The 12717-nt window shown below is 41.7% G+C and overlaps 1 protein-coding gene across 2 annotated transcripts in view; it reads left to right on the top strand.

Annotated features, from left to right (window-relative positions):
• Positions 1–12717, top strand: part of Prlr (prolactin receptor) — a 122042-nt gene that overhangs the window by 93378 nt on the left and 15947 nt on the right. For both annotated transcript variants that reach the window (XM_042690585.1, XM_042690584.1), the window contains exons 3-5: positions 4712–4824; positions 8104–8236; positions 11285–11454. In XM_042690585.1, coding sequence (XP_042546519.1) covers positions 4755–4824; positions 8104–8236; positions 11285–11454 — 373 coding nt within the window. In that variant the 5' untranslated portion in view covers positions 4712–4754. The remainder of the gene's footprint in view (positions 1–4711; positions 4825–8103; positions 8237–11284; positions 11455–12717) is intronic.

Below are 12717 nucleotides of genomic sequence, written 5' to 3'. Positions count from 1 at the left end.
AAACCTCTGGTGTTAATGGGACAGGACAAAGCGATGCTTAGAAACTGAAGTGGGCATTCTAAAGCAGTTTCCATGCTGTTTCTACCAGCTGTCACATAGCTATGATACTCTGACTAAAGTGCCACAGCACTTGTCCAATGGGGACCTAAGTCAAGCTGGTACTACATAGAAGAACATCCATATATAAAGGAAATTACTGCACTCATGTATCCATCTTTGCCTCACCATTATTACTAAAACAGATGCTGCATGCTTACTCACAGCTGGAGACACTGATTCCAAGTATAGTGTACAACAGTCTTAATCTCTCACCTGTTGTGAAATAGCTAATCTCTCGTGTTCCTCTCCCTACTTAGAGCACATTATGTCCTTTGTTTTCCCCATTAGACGTTGGCATTGTGCACTGGAAAGAAAAGTCAGAATCCTATGACTCCAAGGGCATATGTGGGGCTCACACCCAGTTATTTCAGCCTCAGGCCATACTCAGTAGTATCACCACAGGTAAGGAGATTACATAGCAGAGGATTCCAAAGCAATTATCTAACACTGTGCCTGGTGTTTCCCATACCTGATGATTATATTCAGAATGTGTTTGGGAGAACTGATTTTTTTTTTGCATTTTAGGACAAGAAAGGCACTAGACATTTAACTTAGGTTAGTCATCAGAAGGTAAAAGAAACAGCACACTGGCCACCTAAGTGGAGACTTGGGGTGATGATGTGCTCACCATCCTCTGGCATCTTGATCAGTCTTATAAAAACCCAAAACTTGCCAAAACAAAGTAAAAGCAACTCAAAGGTTCACAGTTGAATGAAGAAATAAGTTGTAGTATTTCATTCAGTGAAATATGAATGGGATCAAATAGTAATGAATTATGTAAAACTACACATAATGAATAATATGACAATGGGAAATGAAAAAAGACATACACACTACATTCCTAAAATGCATGTTGTATGATTCTATTTATACAAAGTTCCAAAGTAGGTAAAAGTAACCTGAAGTGTTAGAAAGGAAGAGGGAGACTCTGGGGGATCGAAAGGATAGCGATTAAGAGGGAAGACAGTAAGATGCATAGGGTACTGTTTGTATTGCATTAGTTAGACTGTGGGGACATTGGATGTTTACTTCATGATAACTCTTTGCAGAGTGTGTGTGTGTGTGTGTGTGTGTGTGTGTGTGTGTGTGAGAGAGAGAGAGAGAGAGAGAGAGTATCTTTGAAGACTTAAATTTGGTCCTGCTTGTCCACCAGGGAATTAGGATTACAAAATCTGAGTATGCCTAGTATGCTAGATTCATTTCTAGGGTCAAGGAAACTGAGTGAAGCAATGGGAACAGAGAAGCAGGAAGTACAGGTTGGAGCCCGCACTCCACACAGATTTGCTTAGCACTAGAACTTTGGACACAATTTTCTCTCACCCAAAGGGAGAGCTGGATTCATTGCTTATCTCAAGGGTTAACTGGGCACCATATGCAGACGGAGTCTAACCAGAAAGAGGAATTGATTATAGGGAGATGTGTGTTGGGGGCTCAGATCTGTCATTTTTAACTCTAAGGAGACCACACTGCCTCTTCCCTGTGTAGGTAGTGGAATCAGCACAGGCCATGGGACCCTGGCTCTGAATTTCCATCTTGGGAGGGCTGCTTTCGTTTCTCAAAAGAGAAATCTGGCAGGCTGTAAATTTACTGGACCACTTTCTCCATGATTGGACCCTGTGGAAAAGACTTGACTTAATGGAAAAGGATAATGAAGGTCAGTGTCAGGAAGAACAGGTTTGAACAGGATTGGTGTTAAAGCAGAGCAGCCCAAGGGAGAAAGGGGTTTTCTTGGAGCTCACCAGAACAGCAAAGGGCAGGGTAGGAATTTGAATTCTGTAATGGAAAGAAGCATGAAAATGGAAAATTATTGGAGGATTCAGAAGTGAGAAAACCATGTTGGGTAATCACAGGCAAGTCAGGTATAAGAGCTGTGAGCTCTTCAGATCCAGGCTTTGCATGTTTTTAAAGTTTTTAAAAATTGTCTTTAAGTAGTTGTGCGAAGGAGTTTCCATGTAACAAAGCAGTTTATGAATTCAACACATGTTGATCGGTGTCACCTCTTTGAACATTCTCACCCATCTCCCCCTACCCACCCTCTCCCTCACTATTCTTGACTTTGTAGGATATACATTGGACTCTTGTCTGCATTTTCCCCCTCTTCATTCATCTACCCTTTTTCCCTTGACCCCATCCCTTCCCTTTCAAGAACCTGCTTCCTGGTATTTTAATTTGCTGAACTATAATTTGGGCTTTCTAAGGATTTACACCATTTGAGATCTCCCTCGGGTCTGCTGTAGTAGGTATACACCCAGAGAGCTAGTGAGAAATGAAGTCTAAGATGATCATCCGCAGGCTAGGAATACAAGGCTGACTTTTTCATAGCTGAATTCCGAATATTTAGAGCCAGTTGCTATGAGTCTTCATTGGGAGCTCCAGTCCCCAGTTAAGGTGATGAAGAACTGCCACACCTATCGTTGGTTAAGATTCTGTTTGCAGTGGAGAGTGGCTTCAGACAAACAAGACCCAAATCAAAGCCAAATGTAAGTGAGGGAAGTTAGGGTTGGGAGGGACAGATAAGAATATTCAAAAGGGTGACATTGACCAAGACATGTTGTATTCATTAATGGCTTTGCTGAGGGGCACCTTCTTTGTTCAACTAGTTAAAGATAATACCTTATATTTAAAGAATGTGGTGTGTAGCATGCTCATCTCGAGCATTTAGGAACAGGGGATTCTCAAAGAAGATGTTGAAGAACACCTTCAACCCATGGAGCAGGACCCCACTTCGAAGCCTGCATGAGAACACAAGGAGAGCACCAGGATAGAATTTTTCCTAGGCTAGAGGTACATATATAAGCTGGACCAGAGATGGACAGTATCTGAGAACCTTGTGCATGAGAGGAGCAGTAGCTAAAATGACATCTCTTAGTCTTCTCTACCCCATTCCTTCCTGAGACTCTCTGCTCACCAAAGACTCTGAGTGTTGCTTACCCGAGTCAGTTACTTCTACTTTCTGTGTCTCCCCTTACAGAAGGGGAATAAGTACCCCTTCCATCACAGACTCTCCACAAATTGAAATGATTAGAGATGCTCTTCAACAGGTTGCCCTGTCCCATGGGTATATGATTGACAGCTTACCTCCGAACCCTCTCTCTACTTGACTTTCCAAGTGTTAAGATAGGGTGGTAGCAACTACTACCTCCTTGTGGGACCCTTGAGAGGACATGTGGAAATAAGGTGCTTAGCTCAGTGCCTGGTCTGTAGCAGGTGCTCCAAAAGCAGTAAGCATTATTTTAAAGCCAGTAAGAGCCTCTGGCCGCTTGATTGAAATCAGATGGCCCTGGGGACTAGATGGAGCAGGTGGTTGAGAATGTTATGCTAAAGGGCATCTGGAAGGAATTCAGAAATGGAAAGGAAAGGTCTCTGAAGAGCAGCATACTGGCTTCTTCACAGGACCCACTAATGGGCTAGGATCCATTACTGAACCAACAAGTAGCAGTTGGTGCTTATGTGCTAAAGATGTCACTCAGATTTCTTTTTCTGGATGTCTCAGGTGGAGGAAATCTTCAACATGTTGTTCATTCTATGATATGTGTCTGGCAGATGATGAACTCTGGTGAGGAGGAGCTGGCTGAGACTGGTCTTTTAGATACTCACAAGACAACACTTGGGCATTTTAAATAGACCAGGAAAAGCATTTTGTCCCCTAGATATTCCTCTTACTCAATAATAGTAATAATAATAATATAATAATAAAAGGATATTAAAGCCATGTGTTTCTGAGAATTTACCCTTAGCCTGTCAAATCTATTGTTTTCTGAGCGTCTGAAGTCTAACAAGACTAATGAGCTTTTTTTCTTTGTCAAATGGCTTTAAAAATCTTTTTTCTTAGAAGGACTGTGAGAGGCTTTGAAAGTTGTTCCAAGGGTAAAAATAATACTAATAATAAATTGTTTAACACTCTCAACTCCTGCAGGTTCAAATTTTACTTAATACTCTGAGCCCAAGGGATTTGAATTATTGCTGGAGTTTATTGTCAGTTTTTATGAGGCTTTTACAAAGAGTGAGGTAGGGTCAGGGGGAGAAAACCACAAGGAGGTTCTCTAGAGTTCATCTCGGGGCTGGCTCCACAGCCATGCCCAGAGTCCAACAGACTTCCAGAGCCTTCTCAGCCTGCACTTTCAGAGGGAGCCTCCATAACTTGGCATTGTCTAAGAAAGTTGTACTGAAGTTGTAGTGAAGATTCTCACTTTTCAGCCTGGATTGTTTTTGCCTGGTGGATCAAAGCCAAAGTCCTTCCTCCAAGAGTGGTTCTCTTGTGGGTCATACAATGTATGTCACATGAAGTGGGCCATGTATTATTAAACGACTACCGACTGGGTGAAAAGGAGAACAATTTTTGTTGTCCACAAGAACCAACTACCAGGGCTTCCATCAACTCACTACGTTGTCATCTAATGACCCCTGGTGGTGGAATTTTTCCCAGCAAGCGTGAATCGATGCTTCTGAGCCAAGCTCTCCTATGTTACATTTTCCTACATTCCCTTCCTCCTGTTTTGTCATTCACATTAAGCAAGGAGCAAGAATGAGTTACAAACAGCCAGAATAAAGTACGGCAAGTAGCCAACCCAGCTGTGATTTCACAAAGGTTCCCTGGTGCCTCCTTTTTCAGGACATCTCTGATACATTACCTGTGGCAAGACAAGGGAGACAACATGAAGGAAAATGTGGCATCCACAATTGCTTGCATTCTGCTACTTTTTCTCCACATCAGTCTTCTGAATGGTAAGTAAAAGATTGTCCTTTTCCATATCTTTGCCTGGATTGCTCATCCACAGGATAGAGAGGCCATTGTGGTCTTTCAATGTTGTTATGAGAAATGAAAGTATTTCTGTCATGGGCTGCTTACTAAATTATTTGCAACCTTTCTTTTCATAAAATTTAGACAAAATCTTGTCACTATGCTCTCTGCCCTGTATACTTAGTTCAGGAGAGGAATGAAGCAGCTCTGATGATAAGAGGGCCTGAATTCCAGTCCGGGTTCTGCCCGTTATTAGCTGTGTGACCTTGAGTCACTTGCCTAATGTGTCTGGGCTTCCAAATTTCCAAAGTGAGAAAAATGATGTTTCTTCCACTTCAGATGATATAGTGCATGTGATTAAGTCTTTGAAAAGTCATAAAGGCATGTAAGCGATTGCTAATAGAAGAGATGAAGCTAAGGTAGAAGGTGTGTACCTGTTGTGTACAGTTCCATGTACTCTACATTCCTGTGTGTGCATACTTTGATATGTATGTATGTACATTAACTTTTCATAGTGCCTGATCATCAATATTTTCATGTGGATATTATGCCTTTGTGTATCTCTATATACTTAGTCTGTTGTATAATTTCTCTGAATATATGCATTTTGCCAATGTGTTCTGCCACAAATATACCCCAGGTTTATTTCTCTGTGCATGTAGTGTGTGTGTGTGTGTGTGTGTGTGTGTGTGTGTGTGTGTGTGTGTACTTCTGGCCTGACATCTATAAGGCCATTTGTCTACATACGTATAAACACACACACACACACACACACACACACACACATACACACACATATATTAGTGTGGCACCTCTGTGGTTGTCTGTGTGCTTGTTCATTGAGTCAGTCCTTTAAGTTTAACTGCCTCCTCTAAAGTATATCAAGAGAAGTTTGATTAATTGTACTTTCCCAACTATACCTTTCTGTTGCAAGTTTTCAGAATATGCTATTAACAATCGTTAAAATGTAAAAAGAAAAAATTCCCCAAGAGAGACAAAAAGGAAAGCAGAGATCAGAATGATCCACAGGGAAAACTCTAAGAACTCAAATCATCAACAGTATTGCTGATTGATTTCAAGTGTGTTCCACATTCAACAATAAACTTTGGGGTTTTTTTAAATAAGCTTCTCTCTCTTTCCCATATGCACACCTCCCACCAAAGACAGAAAGAAGTGAATAAAAGAACACTTGTATTTTTGCCATGATTCCCACTAACATGTTCCTGAGGAAATCCTCCCCAGAGGGTGGTCAATGTTACAGCATTGGCAGAGCTACACCAGGCTAAGAGGAACCATTTCAGCAGGATCTATGACCAGAGCACATTGGCTATAAACTGGCTTATGACTGGCTCCACTGACATGATCATCCTGTTTCCAGGTCTCCATCCTGCATTCTGTACCATGCAATCCATTAAACTCTGCCTAGCCAGGTTATCTATAGGCCTCAATTCCTATCCACATTCCCTTACACACCTGCTTTTTCTGATCTTGGCTCAGTCAGAAATTCTGGGGAGCATGGAACAAATTTGGAGAAAACAAGGAGAAGCCCCTGAGCTACTGAAGCCAACATCTGAGAGCTCTTCCCTGTGCTCCTGACTCCCCAAGGCAACAAGCAGAAGTAACTGGAGTTACAGATCTTTTTATGGTTGGTCCAGCAGTGTCAGGGCAAAAATCACAGGGTTTCCTTCTCCCTCTTTAAATCTAATATCCAAGCAACAAAATGGGAACCCAAGCTGGGCGCCAGTGGCTCACACCTGTAATCCTAGCTACTCAGGAGGCTGAGATCAGAGGATCATTGTTCAAAGCCAGCCTGGGCAGGAAAGACGGTAAGACTCTTATCTCCAATAAACCACTAGAAAACTGGAAGTGGCGCTGTGGTTCAAGCAGTAGAGCACTCGCCTTGAGCTGAAGAGCTGAGGGACAGCGCCCAAGCCCAGAGTTCAAGCCCCACGACCAATAAATAAAGGGGGGGAGAACCCACTTACCAGAACTTCTGAGATTATAGGCAATGAACAATTCTATCCCCATGACATATGTTATGTTCTCCAAATCATCTTCTAGAGACTTGCCAGTTTCCAGCCTGAGACCAGGTATGGTGCTTTGATACAATGGTAGCTCCCAACTCAGAGTAGAACTTCCTACTAGGCTATCACAGACTATGCCTCACACCCCAAAAAGCTCCATCGAATTAAAAGGAGGCCTTTTGCTACTCACATAAGAAAACCCAAAATAAGGAAGAGAACATCAAAGTGGAAAGAGACTAATAATCAAGATTCATCAATGACCGTAGGAATTGTGGGGAGACAGACTAAGCCATTATGTCAAAGTTGAATGGCAGTACATCAGGCCCAGAAAGGCAAAGGGGGCATGCTTCCTCTCATATGTGGAAGCTAGATCTAGTTTATGAACAAACAAGTAAGCACAGCACACCAAAGAAAGATGCATGCAATCAAATGGAAAGGGAAGGGGATAGTGAGGGTGCAACAGTAGGGAGAAGAAGGGAGGGACTGGGAGAAGAGGAAGGGGAAAGAGACACAGGAGGAAACAGACGACAGGAGCAGCGTTGATACAGATCCAGACAGAGACACAGGCAATCGTGTGGGGATGGCAGAAAACTAGGAAAGTGTGAGCAGAGAAGAAACATTCCTGAGTTCAATGTATGGGTAAAAGTGTGTGCAGGTTCTTTGCACGGTCATTCCTATGCTGTGGATAGGCAGCTTTATCAACTGAAGCTTGAATTTGCATTGGTCTTGCTCCCCACAGGTTCACTACACATTACAGTTTACCGTTACTGGTCTTTACACCTAAGCTACTGTTATTTCCATCTCTAAATAGAAACTCAACACCACCACCACAAACACCAGGCTTCCTCTAGTGCCTTGCCACCATCAAGATAATCAGGGAATTGTTTCTGGATACTAATACTTTGGCTATTTTTCCCCTTTCCTTTCTCATTTTTAGTAGTATGTATTAATTGTCAAGCAGAGTTTTGTTGTGATGGTCCCATGTATATTACCCTTTCTTATCATCTCCTGTCCCATTTTTAAACAACTTCTAATGGGTTTCATTATTCTGTTTTCACCAGGAGTAAAGTACTTTGATCATATCCTACCCACCCTCTTTTGCTTTGGCAATGTGAGTACTGGACCCCGGGCTTCCTCGCCTTGAGGTCCTGTCTCTAGCCTGAGTGCCAGAAATCTGCTTCTGGTACCAGGAGACTAGGGATCTTAATATTGACTCCTACAGCTTGTGGCTTCTTTTAGGAGAGTCGCCTCCTGGAAAGCCTGAGATCGTTAATTGTCTTTCCCCTGAGAAGGAAACCTTCACTTGCTGGTGGAAGCTCGGGACAGATGGAGGACTTCCTACCAATTACACGGTGTATTACAAGAAGGAAAGGTAAAAAGCTCTCAACGCCCTTCGACCCCACCAGTGCATGCTCACATTCTCCAAACCAAAGCAATATTGGGTTTGAGTTCAAATTACCATACTTTCTTTATATATTTTTATTGTTGCTATTCTTCATTTTAATTTTATTCAATAGTAAGAATAACTGTGACATATTTATTTATATGTTCTGAAGTTGTCCATTTCTGCAAAGATAGTCTACACTTCGTAGCTATCCTTCCCTCTATAAGCAAGAGCAGGATTTAAGAATTAGAATACTTTTTGGGGGGAGGTCCGGTCGTGGGGCCTGAACTCTGGGCTTGGGTGCTGTCCCTCAGCTCTTCAGCTCAAACCTGGCGCTCTACCACTTGAGCCACAGCACCACTTCTGGCTTTTTTCTTTTTGCTTATGTGGTGCTGAGGAATAGAACCCAGGGCCTCATGCATGCAAGGCAAGCACTTTACCACTGAGCCGTCTTCCCAGCCCCTAGAATTAGAATACATTTTTATACAAGAATAAATTCAGCTATTTCCCCTCCTGATTTGTGATTCTTAATTGTATTCTTTCAACAAATGTATACATTTTTTGTGTGTGCTGATCCTGGGGCTTAAACTCAGGGACTAGGTATTGTCCTTGAGCTTTTTTGCTCCAGGCTGGTGCTCTAACTACTTAAACCACAGTTCTACTTCTGGCTTTTTTGGTGGTTATTTGGAGATAAGAGTCTCATGAACTTTCCTGATAACTGGCTTCAAACCATAGTCCTCAGTTCTCAGCCTCCTAAGTAGCTAGAATTATAGGCATGAGTCAACAACACCTGGCCCAACAAATGTATAATCTTTGAAAGTACAAAATTTCTTTACAAATAAATCCAGGCTGACTTGATATAATCCAAAAGAGCTTATTCAGTACATATTAAATGAATAAAATTATAAATTTAAGCAACATGACTACCTCTCTCAAAATCTCTCTTCAGAATTTATGTATTTACTTACTCATGGCAATGTAGGTTGTTTTGGGGTCCAGTTGTGGGGCCTAAACTCTGGGCCTGGGCACTGTCCCTCAGCTCTTCAGCTCAAGGCTAGTGCTCTACCACTTGAGCCACAGCACCACTTCCGGCTTTTTTCTTTTTGCTTATGTGGTGCTGAGGAATCCAACCCAGGGCTTCATGCATGCAAGGCAAGTGCTCTACCACTGAGCCACTTTCCCAGCCCCTGGCAATGTAGGTTTTTAAGTAGGATACATTAGTTACAAAAGGAAGAGGAGATTTCATACTCTTTCCTGAATTTGCTCCAAGAAGGCTCATGTCACTGGAAAAATAAGATAATATCTCTTGTCCTCTTCAAGTCCTTTGTATACTCTTTCAATCTTTCTTTTTCTTTTTTTTTTTTTGGATCTGGTCTTGGAGCCTGAACTCTGGGCCTGGGCACTGTCCCTCAGCTCTTCAGCTCAAGGCTAGCACTCTACCACTTGAGCCACAGTGCCACTTCTGGCTTTTTTCTTTTTGCTTATGTGGTGCTGAGGAATCAAACCCAGGGCCTCGAGCATGCAAGGCAAGTGCTCTACCACTGAGCTACCTTCCCAGCCCCTCTTTCAATCTTTCTAAGTATTCCAACTTATGACAATACAAAATTAGCAATGTTTCAAGTTACTTGTCATGAGTTTAAATTGTGACCTAAAGCCCCATATTCTGTATTAATAAATCCTTTGTGATTTATATTTTTTCTTAGTAACACTATTTTAAGAGAAATATATAAGCTAGCCCCATGTAATCCATGGTATATATACCATGAAAAACATGGTACATCAGGTTTTCAAATTTGTCTCCTGCCCAAGGAAATTCTTTTGCGAGGTGATGATCCAGAACTCAAGATCTTAGCTGGGCATAGTGGTTCGCACCTGTAATTCCAGCCTTTGGAAGGTTGAAGCAGGATCATGAGTTCGAGGTCAACCTAGGCTACATGCCCAAGAAAAACAAAAATCAGAAGTCAGGTCCACCTTGAGGACATTTTTGGATGAACTATTGCCATGAAGACTAAATTATATAATCTCTGACTAAGAATTTTGTTGCACTCATGATGAGACCCTATTGGACATTCTTGAAAAGCTGTATTGTGGTCCTAAAACAAAGTATTTATCACTTGTAGGAACATCTTTCCCACTTCAGGGACAAAATTTGCTTGTATACAAAATTGCTCTCCGGTCTGATACTAAAAGAGGTGTCATGCAGATTTCAAGAGCTTAAACTGGCAACCTATATGACATATTCATATGGTGTGTCTGGAGCTGAGGCTCCAAAGCCAAAATATGAGGCACCTCGTAAGCCTCTAGGGACTGAAATACCTCCTTTCAAGTATCTGGTTGACTCGGAGTATACTGGCATCAGGGTGTGACCTTCTGAGTCCTTTTGTTTGTTCAAATGAAACTCCACATACATGTGCAATAAGTGCTGCATTGTCAGTGGTGCCACTGTCTATAGGTGCAGGTGAAGATCCCAACCTCTAGATGTGAAGTAATGCCCTCCATGAGGTGAGTTCTTAGCCAGGAGCAGCTCAAGAGTTCATATCACAAAGCCCACAGGAACAGCTACACAAGGGATGGAATGGTTAGAAGCAAAGTCTTGAGGAACTATATATATATATATATATATATATATACATATATATACACCCTCCACCCCTTTCTCCAGCACCCTTCTTCCCCTCACTCCCAGCTACCATGGGAAAGCACAGAATCTGGGGAGCTATTTTTTGTTCAGATTTTACACACTCAAAATACCTGCCTCCCAAAGTCTAATGGTATTAATATATATTTTGTTATGGTTATTTTATTTTTTATTGTGAAAATACTCTACAGAGGGGTTACAATTACATGGGCAAGATAATGAGTACATTTCTTATCAAGCATTGTAGGCTCCTCCTTTGTTTCCCCTTCCCATCCCTTCCCATCCTCCCCCCACCCCCCACCCAATCCTCACTGCCCCCCCCACACCAAAGTTGTAATTTTTAAAAGTCACTCTTATTCTTGTTTTCTTATTGATTCCTAATACGTAATTCATTGCAGAGAAAATATCACCTATGAATGTCCAGATTACACAACTGGTGGCCCCAACTCCTGTTACTTTAGCAAGAAGCATACCTCCCTGTGGAAAACATACACTGTCTGGATGACTGCCACTAACCGCTTGGGAAGCAGTGCCTCAAACCCATATACAGTGGAGGTCATATACATAGGTAAGCAATTGAAGCATCGGGGAGGAATTTATTATTCCACTATCTATCTACCAATAGCCAAGCTTCATTTGAACATTCTTGGTTTATGGGTGGTTTCTAGAAGGAAAGATGAGGAAATTCACAATCGTTTTCAACTGAGCATTTTGAAGTAATTGTTGTCCAATTGTTATTGGAAGCGTGATTGGCATTTGGGAATTTTGTATCACCATGCTTTTCCTTGGATCCCACGCTTTGCACCCAGCAGGATAGTCTATATTTGCTTCCCTTGTCAATCATTCTCTCTGCCCTGCTTCTACAACAGATGTTTCCTTCTTTTTGAAATTCCTTTATTTTTTGCCTTTTGGAAGATAGAGCTACTCCATGAAGAAGCAGGTTTTAGAAAAGGTTCATCTGTGTCAATGAGAATTGATTGCATGAGTATTGCTTCAATTGCTTTACCCCATGGTAATCCTGACATATTAAATTACAAATGAAGAATTGGAGAATAAGGAATGCAACTTACATACGAAGAGCAAAGGCCAAGATCACTAGTGTAATGTCTTGATAAGTCATCAACAAAGTAGAACTAAGTCAACATGGAAGATGTGCCTTGCTTTAATCAAGCACAATCACAAGAGCTGTTATGGTTTAGCAAGGGTGACCAAAGGAATCCTGAGACAAAGGATTGAGTGAGGTGGTCTAGGTGCTTTCCTTATCTTGAATAATAATTTATGAAGTTGCTAATTACATTCAGGGTTATGTTCAAATCTTCCTCATTCATCTAACATCAACAGGGAAAATTGGGCTTGAGGCCCTTCCATTTTTCACTAGCATATCATCCCTTTTAACATGTTGAGCCTTCCAAACTACAAAAGGGTAAAAAGTTGATCCTTAAAAACTAGGAAAAGCTTCTGATACCAGTGAGCACATTTGAATGTTTTCTCCTTGCCATAATTTGGGAATATGCCTGAAGGTGGGGAAAATAAGGAAGGCAATCCTATTAACAAGCAGAAATAAAATAAATACTGATCCACATCAATTCATTTAAGACATGGAGTCTAGGAGGACAGGGGTGGGGGGAGGGAGATGGGAAGGGATGGGAAGGGGAAACAAAGGAGGAGGCTACAATGCTTGATAAGAAATGTACTCATTATCTTGCCCATGTAATTGTAACCCCTCTGTACAGTATTTTCACAATAAAAAAGACATGGAGTCTATAAGATACTAAGGGACAGTTCCATTTTGTGGGTTCTCTCTTGAATTCCAATGCCCTGCCCACAAGTT

This window comes from Dipodomys spectabilis, unplaced genomic scaffold, assembly GCF_019054845.1.
Source record: "Dipodomys spectabilis isolate Male_0828 unplaced genomic scaffold, ASM1905484v1 ptg000138l, whole genome shotgun sequence".
NCBI lineage: Eukaryota > Metazoa > Chordata > Mammalia > Rodentia > Heteromyidae > Dipodomys > Dipodomys spectabilis.
This window is presented reverse-complemented; position numbering and strand designations above follow the sequence as displayed.